This window comes from Mchenga conophoros, linkage group LG7 (genome assembly GCF_057382185.1).
Source record: "Mchenga conophoros isolate Kocher_MC1m ecotype Shallow Benthic linkage group LG7, M_conophoros_male_GT1.1, whole genome shotgun sequence".
Classification (NCBI taxonomy): Eukaryota; Metazoa; Chordata; class Actinopteri; order Cichliformes; family Cichlidae; genus Mchenga; species Mchenga conophoros.
The window spans coordinates 64,962,343-64,984,496 of record NC_140532.1 but is presented as its reverse complement, the minus strand read 5'-3'; the positions used below and the strand labels follow the sequence as shown (position 1 = coordinate 64,984,496).

Below are 22,154 nucleotides of genomic sequence, written 5' to 3'. Positions count from 1 at the left end.
GTTATTTAGACCAAAATACTAAATTTTGCTCTGCAAGGGCCTGATATCCACTTACGAGGACATTATACTGTTACTGTCCTATCGAAATTTCAAACGAATATTCTTATATGTGGCTCTCATTTTCAGGTCCCAGGTCAGCATTGGTGGTTCGGGTCTCAGGAGGTTAACACTTAGAAAATCCTTGAAAAAACAGTTTTTACCCTAACTTCCCAAAAATGGCTGCAAAAATATTATATAGTGATATTTATTTTCCATTATAAATGACTCAGTCTTTTACAAATGCTTCATCCTGGACTATACATATTTCATATTACATAGTTTATTATATAGTTAGATGGTTATAGAGAGAGAGAGAGAGAGAGAGAGAGTGAGTTTTGTTTTATTTTGAAAACAGAGTCCCGGAAGCGGTATGCTAGAAGTAGCTTTTATGTTGTCAGCGGCAGTCTGCGTTTGTGTTTCGCCGTCGGTGACCTGTCGGTGACATTTGCAAACAATGCTCCTCGGGCTGACTAGAGGGCGGGTGCTGCCGTCTCCTCGGCGCTGCCTCCTGCATTGTCGCCACATTAAATCTGCAGCCACCGCTGCGGTGAGTGTTATTTAACGTCCTTCATGTTGGTCGTTTAACTTCAATGCGTGTTGTGCACGAAGTCACGTGCACAGCATGTCTTACCTGCGTGCACGGTACAACCTGCTAGCAAAGCATTAATTAACAAGGCTAATTATGAATAAGCATTAATTAAAAGGGTTAATAAAGCACGAGGCCCAATACCACCGTGTACAAATGCTAATTATTATCTCTGCGCATTAAACTTGAGTCAGCGAAACCTGTAAAAGTTTAGGCGGCACTAAAGGTCTTTGCGAAGGCTTTTTATATGTTAGCATACACTACAAGCGAACCTTAAATTGCAAAATACGGCGACCCGTATTTTTTTCCGAAATGAAATATGAAATTGTCACACCCTTCTGAGCTATTTAGACGAAATATTGAGTCCAGAAAAACAAGCAATTCAACCCTTGGAATGTGTCACAGAATTTTTCTTGATTCTTGATTATGCTTGTCTATGTGCGCATTGGTGGTTCAGTGGTAGAATTCTCGCCTGCCACGCGGGAGGCCCGGGTTCGATTCCCGGCCAATGCAACCTGCCTTTTTCTTTGTCAGAGGCGACATAAAAATTATGCGTCTACTTTCTCGAATCAAATAAATATGAATAAGTATTTGGATGCGTTCATAAAAGGTATAAATTCTCTAAGCCTATTGTAGAATGCACCGTTTTTCCTGTTTGCTGGAAATGTAACATTGATCTCTACCGTCTACTGAGTGTTGAAATAGTGTAAGAATCGCGGAAGGGGGCGGCAATCGGTTCTTATTCTGTTGTGCAAAAATCCTTACTGAGCGCATTGGTGGTTCAGTGGTAGAATTCTCGCCTGCCACGCGGGAGGCCCGGGTTCGATTCCCGGCCAATGCAACACCTAATTTTCTTTTCTTTGTGTCATGAGAGGTGTGCAACTATAGCAACTTTAAAATATATGACACCATATTTCTTTTTCTGAAAGAAATATGGTGTCATCTTATCACCCAGTAGGATTAGCCTGATGGTGTTAAAGGCACTGGAAATTTCAAAAAGCATAATGCTTAGCACATGCCGACTGACCCAGAAAGCCCTCCATTTCCTGTGCAAAAGTCATAGCAGCAAGCATTGGTGGTTCAGTGGTAGAATTCTCGCCTGCCACGCGGGAGGCCCGGGTTCGATTCCCGGCCAATGCAAGGCTAGTTCTTTTCTTCCGTGTGTGGGTATTTAGAGCAGCTATGAATATCTACGTTTAAAACTGCTTCTGTACTTACTATATAGGACTGAAAGCTAGTGTGGTGAACTTTGGATAGAATACAGGTTAAAGTCACTTTTGCATTTGCTTGCTCTTTGTGGCACAGAAATTGGCTGTGGGGCCATGATCTGTTTTCTGTTCAAAGGCCACAGTGTCAAGCATTGGTGGTTCAGTGGTAGAATTCTCGCCTGCCACGCGGGAGGCCCGGGTTCGATTCCCGGCCAATGCAAGGCTTACTTTTCATCCCCCTCTCTATTATTTATGTGTAGGCATTCAGACGGGCTATAAATTCTTTAACTGTCTTGTGGACAGCACACCTTAAATTCTACTTATCTGTTAGCCAGCAATCAAACTTTGAGAGATGCTGTACAGCTGGCTCATCTGCAGAACTGTAGGTGAGTCCCCGCCCCCAGTGTGTTCGCTTGAGAGGTAACATCTTCCTGAACTTGGCTCAAAATGAGCCCACAGACAGTTTGCAGTTATTTGAGAATAGGGCTGTGCGATATGACCAAAATCCCATATCCCGATATAAGACATCTATCGTCCGATAACGATATAAGTCACAAAAATGTAACATTTTCTGTAAATTCTGTGAATCTCGGGCAGCTCGACCTGCGTGAAATGTTTCCAGCTTGGCGTCGTGTACCTGGAGTCGAGTGTTTTAACCGATGCATGAAACGATACATTTTTAGACATAAGTTGTAACGGCCGTTGTTTTCTTTGTGAGTATTTATTACACAGTGTGCTGCGGGGAAAAGCCTGTTCTAACGTTTGAGTCTAAGGTTTATTTTTTAGCACCTGACGGCTCCTTTTTGCTTCTCATCCGTAAACAGTCTGCATTCTCTTTCACATGATTCAGTTTATTTTGAACAGTCTCAACAGGATCTTGAGCTTTATTCTGAAAGGTTTATGTGGAAAATAAACAAGCGGACACATGGCGCGATGGTTTTACCGTCGTTGTTGTTAACGACAACACATAAAAACAGGCACTTGTCCGTCCGTGTGGTTATATTAAATATAAGAGAAAGAGAGAACTTTAAGAAATTAATATAGCCACTACAGTGACCATCAAAATGATGAAAAATATCGCCGTGAACAGTTTAGTTTATTTTGCGACATCATGAAACAAACGATAGCGTAAAATTAAACGATAGACGTTTTTATATCGTCATCCGATATATATCGTTATATCGAACAGCTCTATTTGAGAATGTGCTTGTTTTATTGATTGTAACATGGGAACATGTACAATCATACAGCTTGTTGGAGACACGCTTATTGGGGCACAACAATGAAATACAGTGGGAACACCTGATGTGGTCACCTGTACATCTAACACATCCTGACAGAGTGATAAAACCGCAGACAGTAAAAAAAAAATTTTTGTGTGCAGTGCCTTCTGGGACCGACAACCTGAACAGAACTTAAGGGGCACCTCTTGGTTGTCAACAGATGGGGAGCATCTCCTTGCTGCTAGAGTCCCTCCCCACTGAGCCCCTCTCAGCAGGAAGTCAAGTAGGCCATTTACATAAAAAGGGGAAGACCATCTCTGAATCGAGAAGGGTGCCTAAGCCCATTGTTTGTCAGTGGTGCTAGTTTCAGTCATTATGCAAATATATTGTTTTTAAGGTTGAGGAAATATGCAGTTAGCAATGGTTTCTCTGTTTCCATTGCCAGCTCCTTCAGTCTCAGGAAAACCAGGGCCATCACAGGTGACCCCTTGCACCCTACCCACCACTTGTTTGCCACACTGTCCTCTGGTGGGCACCTTAGATCAGTCAGGTTCAACACCTGCTGACTCCTTTCGATGTGTAGGAGCAGCAGTTACATCTATTACTATTACATCTGGTGCCAACTAGTGAGATCAATGATGGGTTTGTTGACTAGTCGCACACATCCCTAATATAGACAGTATAAAAGACGTAGCTACCACATTGTCATCCATTGATTACTGAAGCATTTCTGCTGTCTTGTTTTTTAAAAAAAAACTAGACAAAACAACAATGGGTGGGTCTTTCTGTGAAATGGCTCACTCATTGGCTAATGACCATAAGCATACCATGGATATCCTTTTTTCTAAAACACGATATGCCCAAGAATTAAAATACAGACAATTTTTGTTATCCAGTGTGACTCAAAACAAGTGACCGATTCCAGTAATTTAGCAGAAAAAATCTACAGAGGTCAAGTCAGAAATAAATACAGGGTATTTCATTTGTATTATTACATATTATCAGGCTATCATTATAACAAGTAGTGGATGCTTTTGGTATTGTATTGTGTGTAACTCTGTATTCATTTATGTGTCTGCACAGAGTGGTGTTGGAGACAGCGTGCTCTCTGCATTTAGGTCTATATGTGGCGAGGACGGCGTCTCATTGGGCGAAGCTGTTAGAGAACAACATGGCAAAGATGAGTCTGTACACAGGTCAGCATCTCCCATCTCACACACAAAAAATCAAACATTGACCTATACTGATTTACAGATAAGCAGAGGAGCTGCCATATTTCTTGTGTTTTTCTCCAGACTTTAACTTTTTTTCTTGTTTCTGTGTCTTTTACTCAGTATCAGAGTGTTTTGTCGTTTTCATACCTTTCTCTCAAACATGTATTGAGAGAGTTTTTGTTGTTGTTCTTGTTGCCGTGGAACTGTTACTTTCATTGAGGAATGGGACTGTGGTGTTTACTCTTTTGTTTTTTAAACTAAACTTTTTGTCATTGGCAGACAATCAAACATTGATCTGTACTGATTTAGAGACAAGCAGAGGGGCCACCATCTTTCTTGTGTGCTTAAGTTGCTGACTGTGTAGTTGGCCAATTTTAGTTTCACAGTCAGATCCACCCTTGCTCGTCACACATGGGCCTGAAAACAATGCTAAATGTGCTAGTGGCCTGTGGGGCCATCATGTGTTTTCAGTGGAGAAGTTTCTGCAGCAAGCATTGGTGGTTCAGTGGTAGAATTCTCGCCTGCCACGCGGGAGGCCCGGGTTCGATTCCCGGCCAATGCAACACTAATTTTTCTTCCCTTTTTTATTATATATGTGTAAATCTGTTATAGAATCATAACTTTCTGTTTTCAGTGGATCACCCATGCTAGCACCATTGACCAACAATGGGCCAGCAGGTCAGTGTCATAATCATTAATATGCAAATTATCATGATCATTGATCAATGGCTATAGTACCATTCACAGGGAGTTGAACAATGGCTGCAATCACAGCATTATAAGATGGTGAATGATGTACTCTTAGAACCCCTCCTCCATTCAGAAATGGTCATTTACATTTTCACATAAATGGGCTCCTCGACTTCCTGCTCAAACCGCAAATCAAACAGCACCAGTCGATCCAATCGCACATTTTTAGCCAGTGAAAAATCACCTGATTACTTACATGTAACTGTCTGAGTGTGGGTTCGAGTTCTGATTGGGACAAAGCTTGTGTTACATTAACACAGTGGTTCCCAAACGTTTTTTGCTGGGCCCCCCTTTGTTTTACAAGAAAAATGTTCGCGCCCCCCACGCACAAACACATCCTCCAACCACACACACCTATATTTTGATCCATTGCGGTTAATTTCACACCTCAAACATTTAGCAAACAATTAAGCAAATACAAGTAATCTGCAGTAAATTACAGGTAGTAAGAAAATAAACTACAAACTCTTTTACGCTACGTCCACACCTACACGGGTATTTTTGAAAACGCAGCTGTTTCGTCCACATGTAAACGAGATTTTTTAAAAACAGAGTTCGTCAAGCAATGTCAAAGGTATGTGCCTTTTTTCACGTCACGCTGTGCGCCACGTTATTGTTTACATGAGATGAATTGCAGAATAGCAGATAGAGACAAAATACTGTTAATCTGACTATCTGCAGGTTTTACACGCTTACATACACACGCAGTTACAGTCCCTCCATTTACAAAGGCAGAGGCCGGGTTCGATTCCCGGCCAATGCAGTCTAATTTTCTTCTTCTTTTCTTTGTGTCATGAGACGTGTGCAACTATAGAAAATTAGACTGCATTGGCCGGGAATCGAACCCGGGCCTTAACAACTTTTTTGTACTCCAAGTGCTTCTGCTTCAAATGATGAAATAGGTTTGTAGTGTTTCCTCTCTTCGCCACGACAGCCCGCTTGCATGTTCCACGAAAAAATTGTGCTTTGGTGGGTATCGGATGGACGAAAACCAAACCACTTCCACACCACCGAAGTTGCACCATTTTTACTGACCAATTCTGCTTCACCCGTTTCATTCAAAGATGCGCTTTTGTCCATATCATTGTCCATCGCCGCCATACTTTTTCTGCCATGTGCGTATGAGCGTATAAAAACAAAGGCACTGCGCATTTTACCCATATTCTATTGCGATATTTCATTTTCTTATCGTTGCCTAACGTTATGCCAGTATTACCGTGAACGGTATAATGTGGCCCAGCCCTATTGCTGAGTTTTGTGAAGATGTGTAGGGATCGAAGGCAACGTGCTATGTTGTTAGCAAAAGAGGCTCTCTGTGTGTCCCAGGTTAACACGAAGAAATGGTTTGATAGTAAAGCACTAAAAAGGCAATTTCAGCCTGGGGACAGGTCTGTCCGTCCCTGCTTCTGCTCTTGGGCCCCTATTTTATAGTGAAGAAGGTGACAGGTGTTCACATTAAAAAAATAAGAGTTTGGCAAGGCAACAGTAACGTACCTAGGTAAGCAGGTTGGTTTTGGACAGGTCCACCCGGTGGAGGCAAAGATTGTCGCAGTCTTGAACTATCCGACTCCGACCACCAGGCAGGAGCTAAAGCAGTTCCTCGGTATGATATTACCGGTGTTTCTGTAAGAACTTCTCTGCCAATGTGGTTCTTTTAACCAGGTTATGTAGCCCAAAGGTACAATTGGAATGGTCTGTAGAGTGCCAGCATGCATTCGAGTGAGCAAATTCCTTCCACTGCAGCGCCCCTGTCTTAGCGGCTCCTGATTCTCTCAACCTTTCAAGCTAGATGTTGATGCTAGTGCCACTGGAGCTGATGTTGTGTTATTGCAGGATGATGAGGCGTGCGTGTGTCATCCTGTCTTGTTTTTTCTATATCAAGTTGAAATGCCATCAGCAGAACTATTCTACTGTAGAGAAGGAAGCATGAGCTCTGCTTCTCGCCCTGCAGCATTTTGCAGTGCATGTTGGCTCCAGCTCCTCTCTGGTAACTGTACTCACAGACCACAATCCTGTCGTTTTTCTTCACCGAATGTACAATGATAACCAACGACTGGGCACTGCTGGCACAGGATTATAATCTTGTGATTAAGCATAAGAAAGATACTGACAACATAGTAGCTGACGCACTCTCATGCAGCTCACAGTGAAGTGTTTTGTAGCCAACAATCCTAAATGTGCTACTGGCCTGTGGGACCGTCCTCTGTCTTCTGCGCAAAGGGTGCGGCAGCGTGCATTGGTGGTTCAGTGGTAGAATTCTCGCCTGCCACGCGGGAGGCCCGGGTTCGATTCCCGGCCAATGCAACACCTACTTTTTTTTCACACACACTATATAACAATATATACACAGTTAAGTCTGTAATTATCCATACCCCTGGCAAATTTTGTCTTACAAAGTTACTTTTATTCAACCCGCAAATTTATTTTTTGTTTTGACTGGACGGACACAGGCAGACACTCACAACTAGAACAAAACTGTCTTATATACAATATCAACTGTTTCTTCCTCATTAGTTTTTTTTCCTTCCATCCATCTAAGTCTCTCTGTCTCATAGAAAGCAGACTCCTGAAACTCCTTCCAGGTCATTTCTTTGTCCATGCCTTTGTCTCTGTATAGAGTACACTTTCAAAGGGCAGCAAATATAGTTTTCCTGCCACTTCAGGGAAGCCCGTATGAATGTGTGGACTATTTGGTCCCTGTGGCTGAATCTGCAGAGGTAGCGTCCGGTTCCCTCTGGAAAAATTCTGTCTGAACAAATTCTTCAAAGGGCATTTTAGGGTTACTGATTCCCTCAGCAGCATAACTTTGATGTATCTTCTTTGAACAATAGAAATACGGCACAGGCCCTCGATGGTAAAAAAAAAATAGTGGATGGAAGATCCACCTGTCTCATACTGGGACTTGGGCTGTCCACAGGCAAGACAAATCTTTCTGCCTTCCTTCCTCAGGTTGCTCCTGCTGTTGATTCTCTAAGATGCGTTCCACAATCTTCTCTATTGAGTCTTGTGTCAGAGGTGTAGACAGGGCAGGAGGAGGTGGGTTTAAGTAAGCTGGCTCCATGGTGACCACAGGAACACTGGTTGTCTCACTCCCTTCAGTTAAAGAGTGCCACAGTTGCTGAGTCTGCAGAAGTTTTTCTGGGCTTGTGTTCAAAGAAGTGTTTAGAAGCTTAGCCAAGTGTTTCACATAACAGGATATGTGTAGCTTGGATGTGGGTGCAGCAAGCTGTTGAGATCAGCACACTAGGTCCTGCTTCACAGGTGCAGACTTGTCCTGAAGCTAATTTTTAATTCTTGTATCTTCATCCGATGGGTCCTGGAGAAGGTATCGAAGTGGCTCCTTGTGGAACGCCACCGATTTTCCCTGAGTAGAATACAACTTTCTTGTGAATCTTGACATACAATCATCAATGGTCATGAAAATTTGCATATTAATGATAATGAAACTGGCCTCACAGCCCATTGTTTATTTAGTGGACTAGTTTCAGTCTGTGTGCAAATGTACTGTTCAGAAGTTTGAGGAAACCTGCATCCAGCTGAGACTAAAGAAGTCATTTGGATGAGTTACGAAACGTTTCTCCCACTGAAAACACTACGTCCAGATGTACAGAATCAACTTTTTGGAATTTACTTTCCGGGATGATTGAGCATACGTCAAGACAGAATAGTTCATAATTTACCATGCCTTTTTATCACAGCTGATAAAATGTAACCGTCTTTAACCAAGTGATGGACGTTTTCTTACACTAATCAAATAAATTAAATCACAGTGAACACTTCTCTTACCTTTAAAATACACCTGCAATTTTTAATCTATTGGTTTACTCTTATTTTAAACAACGTTTATTACCTTTGACGAATGAACAAGGATCGCTGAGATCTGTTGCAAGTGGTGCATAACTTGTCTTTTTTCCTGAAATTTAAAAGTGGAAATTGTTTAAAACTGCCAGGTCTCAAACTCGCAACAGCGCCGGAAGGGTCACAGTGGTGAATAATATATTAAATCCGTAGTTTAGCACTACCATAGAGAATGAATGGGAAACTGTTTAGACCTGTTGAGCTAAACAATCCCAGCCTCCCATGCAGAGGCCCGGGTTTGATTCCTGGCCACTGCAGAAATTCCTACAGCAAGCAATCCTTTTTAAATTCAACCCAGTAACTCCAAGTAGGCTGGTGTTACATCCTGTGAGACTGTGGGAGTGTGTGGGTGTGGTGTTGCTCTCTCTCTCCCCCTCCTCCTCTCTAGCTCCACCCCTCTCTGTCTCTTTTTCTCTCTGCCCTCTCTCCACGACGGAGCTGCTGCTCACTCCCTCATTTGGCACCAGGACCCAGTCAGCAATTAACTCTCAGATGTTATATAGGGTTGGGGAAGAACTGTGTGGTTTTGGGTTTTTTTTCTCTTCATCTTTGCACTGCTTTCTATTGAATGAAGAGGTCCTATGGTGTGGTTGTCCTTGCTGCAGTTTGGAGTTGTGAAAGCAGTGGGGAGGTTGCTACATTGGTAGCGTGGGCTTGTGGGCCTCAGCAGCAGTAAGGTGTGTGTTGCTAGTAATGGTTAGGGTGGGCCTGTGGGCTCCAGAAGTGCATTTTTCTTTGTTGTTTGTTTGTTCATCCTCCTTTAGACACATAAGACTTAGTTGTGACCTTTTTTCTTTTTTTTATCTTATTGATAAAGCAGTGTTGCCATCTCTTTGTGTTAGGATTGTTTGTAATAAAAACGTAATATTTGCCATACTGCTCTGTTTGGCTCCCTTCTCATTCTTTCCCGGTTCTATTTGTTACTGTTCCCCACGTCTTTGCTGAGACCTTATTTGTGGGGACGTAACAATGTGGGGGTTCGTCCGGGATCTCAGTGAAAGGAATTGAAACAGCTTTGTATGAGTTTTGGTGTCTGTATGTTGTTCTCGGGTTGCTTGCTTAACTCTGGTGTATTTGGAACTCTCTCCCCAGTTAGCGCAGGTGAGTGTCTAGCTGAGTGTAATCTCTTCCTTCAGACACTCGTTCTTTATTTTGCCTTTTTTATTTTCGGAGTAATCCCGGGTGGGGATTAGGTCCCTGTCGGGGGTAGGCTTTTCAGTGCTTTGAGCACTGAAGGTTCGCCTTTAAAGTTGCCTCGAGCCTGGTACACTCCAGAAGCTAGGTAGGCTAGCATTCGAGGGTAGGTAGGACTGAGGAGAGGTTCCATGGTATTGTTATTCATTGTTTAGCCCCAAGGGTATATGTTTCCTCCTTCCTTTGGAGTGTGTGTTACATGTCTCTCTTTTATTGGTATTGTTAGCCCTGAAGTATTGTTGATAAAGTGGCTAATGGTGCCTAAGAACAGGCGCAAAGTGTGGTTGAGCCAGCTACTGAATCTGAGAATCCCTCCACTTACCCATCATTAGCCAAATGTCTTACCGCTGCGCCTGAAGATGATGGTACAAAGGGGGGTAAGTAGCAAACATGTTTGGTTTCTGACGGTTTGTTGATACACAGGTGGAGTCCAATGTCAGGAGACAAGTACAGTTCAGCAGATAGTGTTTCCAATTTTCACCAGCAGGTGCTACGGTTAGCACATGAACATTCATAGTCCGGTCATTTGGGTGTTACAAGACATATGACCGCATATTGGAACATTTCTTTTGGCCAGCAATGAAAGCAGATGTGGTGCAGTTATGTAACACAGCATGCAGTTCCAGCATGCGTTCGAGTCAGCAAATTCCTTCCACTGCAGCGCCCCTGTCTTAGCGGCTCCTGATTCTCTCAACCTTTCAAGCTCGATGTTGATACATTCACCGAATGTACAATGATAACCAACGACTGATGCACTGGGCACTGCTGGCACAGGATTATAATCTTGTGATTAAGCATAAGAAAGATACTGACAACATAGTAGCTGACGCACTCTCACGCAGCTCATAGTGAAGTGTTGTAGCCAACAATCCTAAATGTGCTACTGGCCTGTGGGACCGTCCTGTCTTCTGTGCAAAGGGTGCTGCAGCGTGCATTGGTGGTTCAGTGGTAGAATTCTCGCCTGCCACGCGGGAGGCCCGGGTTCGATTCCCGGCCAATGCAGCACCTGTTTTTCTTTCCTCTTTTCACACACACACACACACACACACACACAATATAACAATATATACACCGTTAAGCCTGTAATTATCCATACCCCTGGCAAATTTTGTCTTAAAGTTACTTTTATTCAACCCGCAAATTTATTTTTTGTTTTGACTGGAAAGGACACAGGCAGACACAACTAGAACAAAACTGTCTTATATACAATATCAACTGTTTCTTCCTCATTAGTTTTTTTTTCCTTCCATCCATCTAAGTCTCTCTGCCTCATAGAAAGCAGACTCCTGAAACTCCTTCCTTGTCCACGCCTTTGTCTCTGTATAGAGTACACTTTCAAAGGGCAGCAAATATTTTTCCTGCCACTCCAGCGAAGCCCGTATGAATGTGTGGACTATTTGCTCCCTGTTTCAGGTCCCTGTGGCTGAATCTGCTTTTCCTCCATCCTTCTCTTCTCCCTCTTCTTGGTAGCATCCGGTTCCCTCTGGAAAAATTCTGTCTGAGCAAATTCTTCAAAGGGCATTTTAGGGTTACAGATTCCCTCAGCAGCATAACTTTGATGCACCTTGTTGGAACAATAGGAATAGCGCACAGGCCCTCTCTGGTAAAAATAATGGACGGTGGATCCATCTGTCTCATATTGAGACTTGAGCTGTCCACAGGCAAGACAAGTCTTTGTCTGCCTTTTTCCCCTCAGGCTGCTGCTGCCTTTCCAAGATGCCCACCACAATCTTCTCTATTGAGACTTGTGTCAGTGGTGTAGACAGGGCAGGAGGAGGCGGGTTAAAGACGGCAGGCTTTATGGTGACTACAGGGATACTAGTTGTTTCACTGCCTTCAGTTAAAGAGTGCCCCAGCTGCTGAGTCTCCAGAAGTTTTTCTGGGCTTATGTTCAAAAATGAATTGGTGTTGAGAAGTTTAGCCAAGTGCTTCACATACCGGGATACGTGCACCTTGGATGTGGGATGCAGCAAGCTGTTGGGATCTGTAGCAGAGCGATGGACCATGTCTGCATAATCTTGATCCACAAGCTTCAGGATGTCCTTCTTCCCATGGTACTTTAGCAACAGATCATCTATTGCCTCTTTCATGGGTCGTGTCCAGCGTGTGTGGTCCAGCACAAAAACCTGTCCACCTGTCTTTATAGGTCCAGTGTGAGCACTCCTTGGTGAGGCCCGCATCGACAGAGGTAGAGCTTTAGAGATTTCTGGGAAACAATAGTAATAGTTACTCATATATCATGTAATGAACTAATAATAATAACAATAATAATAATAATAATAATGTATACATTAATAATAATAATAGTAGTAATGACACGGAATTCTTTGAAAATACCATTATGTTAACTTACCCATGACTGTTGTAGGTTACTGGGTGTCTTCTGATGCTAACTCCTGCTTTAAAAGTGCACCAGAGAAAGGGTGGGTGACAAGTGGTGCTGGTGCGCAGGATGCCACACCTAGCGGTGCCATGCTGGAGGAGGGTCCCGCTGCTGGAACCTGAAGTTGGGCAGCCACAGGTTTTGGAACCGAGGATGGGGGCTGAAGGGCAGCCGGTTCATCTTTTCTCAAGGTTTTGTGTTTGTCCCAGTTCAGAGTGACTGGACGGCAGCCTGGCTCTCTGTATTCAAGCCCAAATCGCTCACCAGTGTCTCTGTCAGAGAGGTGAAGTGCAGTGTCACTCTCCTGGAGGCTGCATTCAACTCCACCACTAGAGCTGGATCAAAAACAGAAGGGAGAATGACATCTGGCTGCTTACGGTCCACCAGTCTTTGGTAGTTCCATCGTGCCACCCCTGTCATGCCCTGGGCCTGGAATAGTTCAGTGGATACGTGAGTCCCGGTAATCCACTGGGCCTGGTGGAAATGATAACCCTCCTGCTGTGAAGTGCCTCGGACAGGAATCCAGATGGGGACCTTGGCACCTTCACCAGGGACATGGTTAAGCTGAAGAGTCCCACCGTACCTAAACATTACACCCTCTGAGAGCTCAGGGTCACTGAGGCAGCCACGCAAAATGTGGACTCTCTGAACGCGCCACGCCTTCAGCATGGTTGGCTTGAAGAGTGGGAGGTTGTTGGGGTCTGTGGCCAGGTGAAAATGGTTCAGGATCTTTTCCACTCTGTTCAGCAGTTCAGTGGGTTGTGGTATTTGGATCCTGCAGTGCTCCCGTATGTGTTGCTTTGTGGGATTAGCAGGATGGATGCCACAGAACTTATAAGCATGGAACCTTTTCAGGTCTGCCTGATCAACCACTGAGAATGCAGCAGAGAGAAGCTGGCAGAAAGTGCTGAACAGGGGATGATGCTCAGAGGTGCAATCTCGCAAAAATCGCCTCAGGCAGTGGAACAGGTTCAGTTTTACAATAATGTTCTTATTGTAGTGGGTTCGAGAGGCACAGCTGTTTGCCACTGGTCCAGATGTGGCCGCAGCAATAACAGCAGGAGTAGTTTTCCAGGCATCCCACGATAGATTTTCACCAGGGATACAGTCTGGGTTCTTAAATGGAGCACAGCAATCCCTAAATGTAAAAAATACAAATACATGTAAGTATATGGAATATTATATGTGTGCATCAAATTGATCTTAAAAAGGAAAAACTCAGTTTGTCCAGACAGATTAGCAGTTTGAATGACAAGGATGATTACGGTTTTTACCTGTCCACCCAGTGGTAGCCGGCCTTTTCCACTCCTGCATCACTGTACCTCTTGGCCATTCCCTGGTACATGGGCTCCAAGGACCTTTCTGTCTCAGACTGAACCATGACCCACGAAACAATCAGCCAGTTTTCATTCATTATGGAATAACTGGACATGACCCCAGATGCCAGTGTGACTTTTCGTGCCGCCTTCCTGGTGTGGTCAGACCTGAAGATGTGGCCAAAAGTGCCCGGGCGGAGTTTGGATATGGCTGGATGTTGACGTCGGAATTCGTCGAGCAGGCAGTCTATCAGGTAATGGCTGGACACAGAGACGCCACACCAGGCATGTGGGTCTTCATAAGACCTGAACTCCTGTGGCTTATTTTCCTTCCTCAGGAACTGCCCAATGGTCCTCTGTCCATGAGCTCCTGCCTCAGAATCCCAGACCGATCCTGTGGCATGGAGGTACGCCAGGTGAGCTCGCTCGTACTTGAGGTGCATGAGTTCATTTATTGGGTTTGCCATGTCTGCTGGAGGTTTGCCAGTCCTCCTGAGCTCATCCGTAACAGACTTGCAGATGGCCTTTTTGTATGTAAGAAAAGCAGGGAGAAGGTTGGTAAACCTTTTGGGCAGTTTCTCTAGCCATCGTTGATTGTCAGCAAACCAGTTCCTGCGACAAGCCCTGCAGCAGAGTCGTGAGGAGAGGATGTAATACTGACCACTGGTGCCAACAAGTACTCATGGCCTGCCCACACCAGCAGAGACCACTTGTGAACGAAAGCAACCATGGAGACATGGCAAGATATAATTGTTTCTTAACCTGACCATGATAGCACTTTCAGGTTTCCAACTAAAGAAGGGGTGGAGCTGGAAAAAAAATTGGCGATGGAAGGTCAGCCACTGTATCTATGAGCTCAGGCTGTGGAGGGAGACGCCAGAGTGAAATCGCGTTCCCTGCGTGACGCACTGGTCGAGACCCAGGCCACAGTCCAAGGTCCTGAAGCTCAGTCTTCATCCACAGCTTCTTGTGCGGAGAACAATTCCAGCTGCTGAGGTCGTGCTCAGCATTTGACTCAGGTCTTTCTGTTTGACTGACCTGTGGTCTCCTTTAGTAGAAATGCCGGCTCCTGTGGGAGGGGCACAGGTGACTTCCTCGTCACACCTGAGGCTGCACTTACAGGTATAGTTTCCCCCCCCCCTTCTTCTTCTGCCTGTCCCGTTTGGTACTTTTGCCATCAGAATTATTGTCTAAAGGTGAGGAAAGATGCCCAACGGATTTACTTTACCAAACTGACCATCCCAGCCTTGCCGTAATGGTCTATTTGATTCATCTTTTATTGTTTTTTTTTTTGGTTTTTTTCCCCACTTGCTAGATACGGGACAGACTTGAATGAGGAAAGGGAAGAAAGGAAGAGGGGGGGGAGAAAAAAAAAACAAAAAAAAACAAAAAAAAAAAAACGAAAAAAAAAAAAAAACAAGATTACTAAATAAGCAGACAAAAAAATACATATATCAATCACCTGGATCACCTGTTGAGAAAGAAAAAAGTAAAACAAGCGGAAGAAAACGAGAGCAATACAATAAACAACATCACGATGATCTATGGGAATATAACAGTAAATACTAAATATTAAACATTATTGTGCAGCACGTAATATCGACAGCGCACAGTGTGCTTTGAGGTAGGAGCCAAAAAGGGTGTAGTTTGTGTGTGTGAGTGTAACACTTCTGGAGTCGTTACAGTATACTAGGACCAGTTAGGTTCGATTACTAGAGCAGTAATGAGTGTAGCGTGTAATAAAGACCACAGACCAGTAAATACGTTTAAATTGCCGGCTTGTTATTTTGTGAAGACAGAATAGACAGTTATAGACACATTACATAACACATTCAACATCACACATTTAAGGAAAACAAGATATTTTCTTTCCCCTTTTTAGTTCAGTATGTTCTGTTCGTTCATCCTATTTATCTCAAAACCTTTTATTTGGCTTTAGAAGGATATTATTTTCAACCTAGGTTACTGTCTTATTTATTTCAAGTTCTAAGTTCAAGTTTATCCTATTCTTGAGTTAACACTGTGTTATTTTAAATCAAGTTCAGTTCTTTAGGCCCAAGATTTAATTTAATCTTGGTCTAGGTTCACCTTTAAATTTCAACCAGTTCTTATTTTGTTTTAACCCAACAAAATTATTGACATTTCCATTAACACCATTACAGCATTAAAATGTAAGGTTGACCAAAATAAATTACAAAAATAAATAAATGCAAAACTGAAAACAATTCAGCAAAAGGCTGAATGAATCCCTTAAACAAACAAACAAAGAAACAAAAGAAAGTTTTCTTTGTGTCCTTTAACTATTGATCCTGGAATTACTCCAAATGGTTATCCAGTGCTTTGAAAGGCCGCTGTTCTTTTGCAGAGGTGTATGGATTATTCCTACCAGTTTTTTTCAGCGAAAGAGCTCAACGTCCAGCAGGGGGAGTTTTCCTTTTTTCCTGCTCGGTACAGTTCAATGGGTCCGTGGGTGGCTCGCCATCTTGTTTCTCGCTCAGCGGATCAAACTCCGATTCTAGCTCGGCATTTCCCGATCCAAACCTTAATGGCCTACCATAGCAACAAAATAAAGTGCATAAACATTCGAAAATAACACAAGGATAGCCCTTAAATAACAGTAAAAGTCAGTTTTTTCCAGCTTATTTAGCCGTAAATGAGGTGACGCCAATATGGCGTGCTGAAACACCGTCAAAGGCCTTTGAAGTACAGCCTGTGTGTCGGTTAAGCATGAATCCACCGTTTTTAACATAAAACAACAAATCTGCTACCTTGGCTCTCCATTTGCATGAAATGAGCAATATAATACAACAAAACATTTCTTGCATGAAATAAAATACAACAATACAAATAAAATTTCTGAACTCACCAAGTCCCGTTCGGTTATGTTTACAACGTCACCAAGGCAAGGACAGGTCGGAAAAACAAAAATACATTCTCCAGAGTACAAAAATGGCTTTATGTAGATTTCTGGCTTGTTTTTACTATTTTTTCACTCATTTAAGCAGCAGCTCTGCAAGGACTGTCTGCATTTCTCTCTCTCAAGCATCAAAAAGAAGGAACAACCCGATTGGGTGTGGCTATCACAGGAGTCACGCTGCAGCGTGCCCTTTCACAATAAGAGTCTCAATACATATTTTAGCCATTTTACCTGAATTAACATAAAACACCATGAATTAGCAAGTTCTGCACCCTTTTAACATGTTTTTAAACACAAAAGAAATCCTATAACATGAATTATATCATTGCTGATGTTTTTAATGAATTTTCTAACCATTATGATCTATTTATTGACTATTTATCACCTGTAATATATTTCTTATGACTGTTTTTACTAACAGGCTTTTATTCATTGACAGCTATGTTAACCAGGGTTACATGAGCACCTGTGTGTACACCTGTGAGTATGGACGCACTTGTTTTTAAAAGGTTCCTTCACGCCCCCCAAGCGATAGAGTACATCGCTTGGGGGGTGTGAGGTCGCGGACCGGGAGACCACGTCCTATTGTGGCCAAATTCGGTCAATTCAAACAGAAGGAACAGGTGAAGAGTCGCGGCAGAGAGCTGAAAGGAACAGACTTCAGCGTGAACGACCAGTTCCCCAAAGAGATCCTGGAACGACGCAAGGTCCTGTTCCCAGTTCGACGTAGCTTCATCCAGAAAGGCTCCCGTGCTGTCATCGCCGTGGACCGGCTCTACGTGGACGGACAGCTGTACCGCGACCCCGGCACCACACTGTGGTTATATTGACTGCACTCCAGATAAGAACCCGCTACACTCTTTTCTTATTCATTCACACTTTCTCCTTTAACATGGGTTTAACCTAGTAATATCAGTATGATGTCATAGCAGATATAACACCGTCACCCTCAGTCATTACTTTAATTGGAATGTTTCCGTTTCGTTTCTTTTTTTTGTTGTTGCTCACAGTTCATGTGGTTTCTTTCTTTCTCGTCTTTCACTGCTGTGATCACCTACTTCCCCACTCACCTACAAACAACACCCTCTATTTCTCCATATTTTCACACCACGATCACGCAAACACATCCGCTCAACGGCAGCACATTCACAACAGCCTCACAGCACGCACAGACTTGCAGGACACATAACACAAGCCACGCTTGTTCATATTAGTGAATATTCACACACATAGTCAGACTTATGGAGCCTCTCACCACACTTTTTTTTTTCCTCTCTCTCTTTCTATTTACAAACAAGGGATGTTTCCACATTCTCTCCACCTGTCTAAACGAAACACCCAGCATACTTCATTAGACATACACACACAATTATGGGCATGCTGAGGTTTGTCACATGGAATGTAAATGGAGCTGGCACCAGAGGAAAGAGGTTAAAGATATTTAACCAGCTTAAAAAACTACAGGCAGATGTTGTTTTATTACAAGAAACTCACAGACCTGTCACAGGTTTAAACGAACTTAAAACACCTGACGTGTTTGCAGCCTGTTATAATTCTAGACAACGGGGAGTAGCAATCTTAATACATAAAAATGTTAATTTTACAGTACTCGATACAGTTATAGATCCAGAGGGTAGATTTCTAATTATTAAACTATCAATATTGAACAAAAAACTATGTATTGTAAGTATATATGGTCCAAATGTTGATGAACCCTCATTCTTCCACGGATTTTTTAGTGCACTCTCTGAACACCTCGAATGCACACTCATTCTTGGCGGTGACCTCAACCTTGGACTAAATGAAGAAATGGATAGGCTCAACACAACAGGAACTCAGCGCAATTGGCAATCCACAAATATAATCAAACAGTATATGAGCGACTTTGGCCTTCGCGATGCATGGCGCTCCCTTCACCCCAACAGTAAGGAATATACTTTTTTCTCGCATGTTCATCACTCTTACTCTCGTCTGGATTATTTTCTGGTCAGCAGCTCACTGCTGAGTGACATTTCAGACACTGAGATTCATCCTATAGCTGTCAGCGATCATGCTCCTGTATCTTTAACACTAATGCACAAGAATAATACTACGCCAAGTAAAAACTGGAGATTTAATACATCATTGCTTAAAGATGAAGACTTTATTAAATATTTTAAGGAATGGACTTCATATTTAGACTTTAATGACACTCCCGGAATATCTGCTTCTGTTCTATGGGAAGCAGGGAAAGCTGTGATGAGAGGTAAAATAATTTCTTTCTCATCACACAAAAAGAAAGAAGAAAACAAAAATATTCAGGAATAAAAAAAAACAAAAAACATCAAATCACTAGAAGAAGCCTACGCGTGCGACCAAGATCAGGAAACATTGAACAAAATACGCAAGACAAAACTAGAATTAAATGAAACTATTAATTAAAAAAAACAATTCCTTATACAAAGACTTCGCTTGCAGAATTTTGAACACAGTAACAAATCAGGTCGATTTCTAGCTAACCAGTTAAAAATAAATAAAGAAAAAACAACTATGTGCTGCTAAAGATTTATCGGGGAACACAATATATGACCCTGGAAGAATAAACAACATTTTTAGGGATTTCTATGAAACTTTATACTCACCACAAATAAACCCATCTAAAAAATGAAATTGATCTGTTTCTTGACAACGTAACTCTTCCAAAATTACTAGACAGTCAAGCAATGGAACTGGATTCGCCACTGACGCCAAGTGAACTCCAGGAAGCCCTGATAAGTATGCCCAATAATAAGGCTCCAGGTCCAGACGGCTTCCCTGCAGAATTCTACAAAGAATTCTGGACAATTCTGGCACCAGTATTCCATGGAATGTTGCAGGAAATCGAGGAAAATGGCAGACTACCACCAAATATGAATTCTGCCAACATTAGTCTCCTGCTAAAACCAGGCAAAGACCCTCAAGCTGTCGTCCAATTTCTCTTTTAAATGTAGACCTTAAAATAATCTGCAAAGCTCTCTCAAAGAGATTAGAGAAAATAACCCCCCTCTTAATTCATCCTGACCAAACTGGTTTCATACAAGGTCGGCACTCCTCAACAAACACTCGTAGATTACTTAATTTAATAGACTACTCATACAATAAAAACATCGAAACCATAATATTATCCCTAGATGCAGAAAAAGCATTTGACAGAGTTAACTGGAAATTTTTATTCGCAACTTTACACAAATTTGGTTTTGGAAACTCTTTCATAAACTGGATAAGAATATTATACAACTCCCCTACAGCTCATATCAGAACAAATGACCAGACATCCTCCAGTTTCTGTCTCCTGAGGGGCACCAGACAGGGATGCCCACTCTCCCGTTCACTTTTTGCAATTTTTATCGAACCTCTAGCAGCAGCATTTAGACAGGCTACAACAATTAAGGGCATAAAATGTAAGAACATAGAACATAAAATCAGTCTCTATGCAGATGATGTGTTGCTTTTTCTGCAAAGCACACAAACCAACCTCTCTGAGGTAATTACTCTAATAAACTGGTTTTCAAGAGTTTCAGATTATTCAATTAACTGGCCAAAAATCTACAGTTCTCCCCATTAACTGCTCCTTCCATAATTCTTCCTCTGCCCCACTGCAATCCGGAAATATTAAATATTTAGGTATTAATGTTTCTCCTAAGCTTTCAGACTTAACTAAATTAAACCACATCCCACTTCTAAAGAAAGTAGAAGGCGATCTGACTAGATGGAAATCTTTACCCATATCACTCATGGGAAGGGTCGCCACTATAAAAATGATGATCTTGCCAAAAATAAATTACTTATTTTTGATGATCCCTAACAAACCATCACAAGCTTGGTTCAGATCTCTGGATTCATATATTTCCAAATTCCTTTGGAAAGATAAACCCCCGCGTATCAGCTTAAAAACGCTACAAAGAACCAAGGAGGAGGATTAGATCTGCCTAATTTTCACCAATACTTCTTAGCCAACAGGCTTCAGCTCATCTCAGAATGGTCAAAACATACCTTCTTAGATGAGCCCTGGCTAGATGTTGAACAGGCACTATGCAAGGATCTAGAGATTTCAGACCTACCATTTATTAGCTCAAACATCAAAAGACATGAATGCTTTAAAAGTATCAACATCAGCTTCTCTCTGACAGCATGGTGGGAGTTTCTAAAAATAACGGAGTCTTCATTAATCCCATGCAAACGTACACCTATCTGGAATAACCCTGACATATTACAAAACAATAATATGATTAATTTCCCAGAATGGAGTTGTAAAGGAATTAAATACTTAGAACATATATTAGAGGGAACAGAATTTATTCCATTTGACAGACTAGTTGCACAATATGGGATCAACAAGAAAAGATTTTTAGAATATCAACAAATTAAATCCATAGTAAAAAAGAAATTTAACCTCAGTCAAGTTTAATTACAAACACCACCAAGTGCGGCACATTTTCTTACTCTTAAATCCCCCAAATTATTATCCAAAATATACAGAACACTTTCTAAATTAGATGAATCAATATCCCTTCCTATTGCAAAGTGGGAAGCAGATCTATCAGTCAGTTTAGACTGAAACTTCTGGTCTCAGGTATGCTTAAAAACCTTTAAATTGATTAAAAATCCCAGTCTGCAATTAATACAATACAAAATACTACATAGAGTGCACTATACAGGTCATCGGATGTTCAAGATGGGCTTTACATCTTCCAACAACTGCTCACACTGTCAAGGCAATACACCAGACAATTACATTCACGCTCTTTGGTTCTGTCCACCAGTGCAGAAGTTTTGGCGCGAGATATGTGAAGACTTATCAAAGTGTCTGAAATGTAACATTCCAACTTCCCCCTTAGTGTGTTTGTTGGGCAGCTTAGATGTCACTTCAGAAAAGAATATAGCCCATATGGTTTTCACTGCCCTATGCATAGCCAAGAAAACTGTCCTCATGAACTGGAAAAATAAAAACAATCTTAATTCTAACCAATATAGAAATTATCTATTAGATTACATTAGTCTTGATTAGGGATGGGTACTGGTGGCACCGGTTCTGACATAAACGGTAGTAACCAGACCGAAAAGCAGCGCACATTTCGGTGCTTTTTTTTCCTGAGCTGTGATACACTTCTAGCCAATCGTTTTACGTTTCCGAGGATAGTAGGTGGGGCCAGGTACGTACGTTCTTTTATGCAGAGCTACAGATTAAAAATGCCCAAGGCGAAGCGGTCAAAAGTCTGGCTGTACTTCACAGCAAAATATGAAAACTCAGCAGCCTGCAACAAGTGCTTTAAGATGATACTGTGATACTGTCAAAGGAAGTAACACCTCGAATCCGATGAAACACCTGGCGACGCATAGCATTTTTTTTTTTTTTTTTTAAAGCCGAGAAATGCGCCGTATTTGATGGCAGCAGCAGCCGTTCTTCTCTGCGTGAGTAGCTTAATGTTGTTTGTGTGTAATTTACGT

The 22,154-nt window shown here is 42.3% G+C and overlaps 1 protein-coding gene, 7 non-coding genes and 1 pseudogene across 8 annotated transcripts in view; 8 read left to right on the top strand and 1 right to left on the bottom strand.

Annotated features, from left to right (window-relative positions):
* Positions 1-426: 426 nt before the first annotated feature.
* The window catches only part of ldhd (lactate dehydrogenase D), a 51,951-nt gene continuing 30,223 nt past the window's right edge, over positions 427-22,154 (top strand). Inside the window, exons 1-2 of the mRNA XM_085280799.1 lie at positions 427-586; positions 4,140-4,252. Coding sequence (XP_085136925.1) covers positions 494-586; positions 4,140-4,252 — 206 coding nt within the window. The 5' untranslated portion in view covers positions 427-493. The remainder of the gene's footprint in view (positions 587-4,139; positions 4,253-22,154) is intronic.
* trnag-gcc (transfer RNA glycine (anticodon GCC)) lies at positions 1,068-1,138 on the top strand. Its single transcript has one exon. It is a non-coding gene; the product is annotated as a tRNA-Gly (tRNA).
* trnag-gcc (transfer RNA glycine (anticodon GCC)) lies at positions 1,396-1,466 on the top strand. The gene has a single exon. It is a non-coding gene; the product is annotated as a tRNA-Gly (tRNA).
* On the top strand, positions 1,695-1,765 carry trnag-gcc (transfer RNA glycine (anticodon GCC)). Its single transcript has one exon. It is a non-coding gene; the product is annotated as a tRNA-Gly (tRNA).
* Positions 1,983-2,053, top strand: trnag-gcc (transfer RNA glycine (anticodon GCC)). Its single transcript has one exon. It is a non-coding gene; the product is annotated as a tRNA-Gly (tRNA).
* On the top strand, positions 4,762-4,832 carry trnag-gcc (transfer RNA glycine (anticodon GCC)). The gene has a single exon. It is a non-coding gene; the product is annotated as a tRNA-Gly (tRNA).
* On the top strand, positions 7,254-7,324 carry trnag-gcc (transfer RNA glycine (anticodon GCC)). The gene has a single exon. It is a non-coding gene; the product is annotated as a tRNA-Gly (tRNA).
* Positions 7,818-14,541, bottom strand: LOC146571551 (uncharacterized; annotated as a pseudogene).
* Positions 11,004-11,074, top strand: trnag-gcc (transfer RNA glycine (anticodon GCC)). The gene has a single exon. It is a non-coding gene; the product is annotated as a tRNA-Gly (tRNA).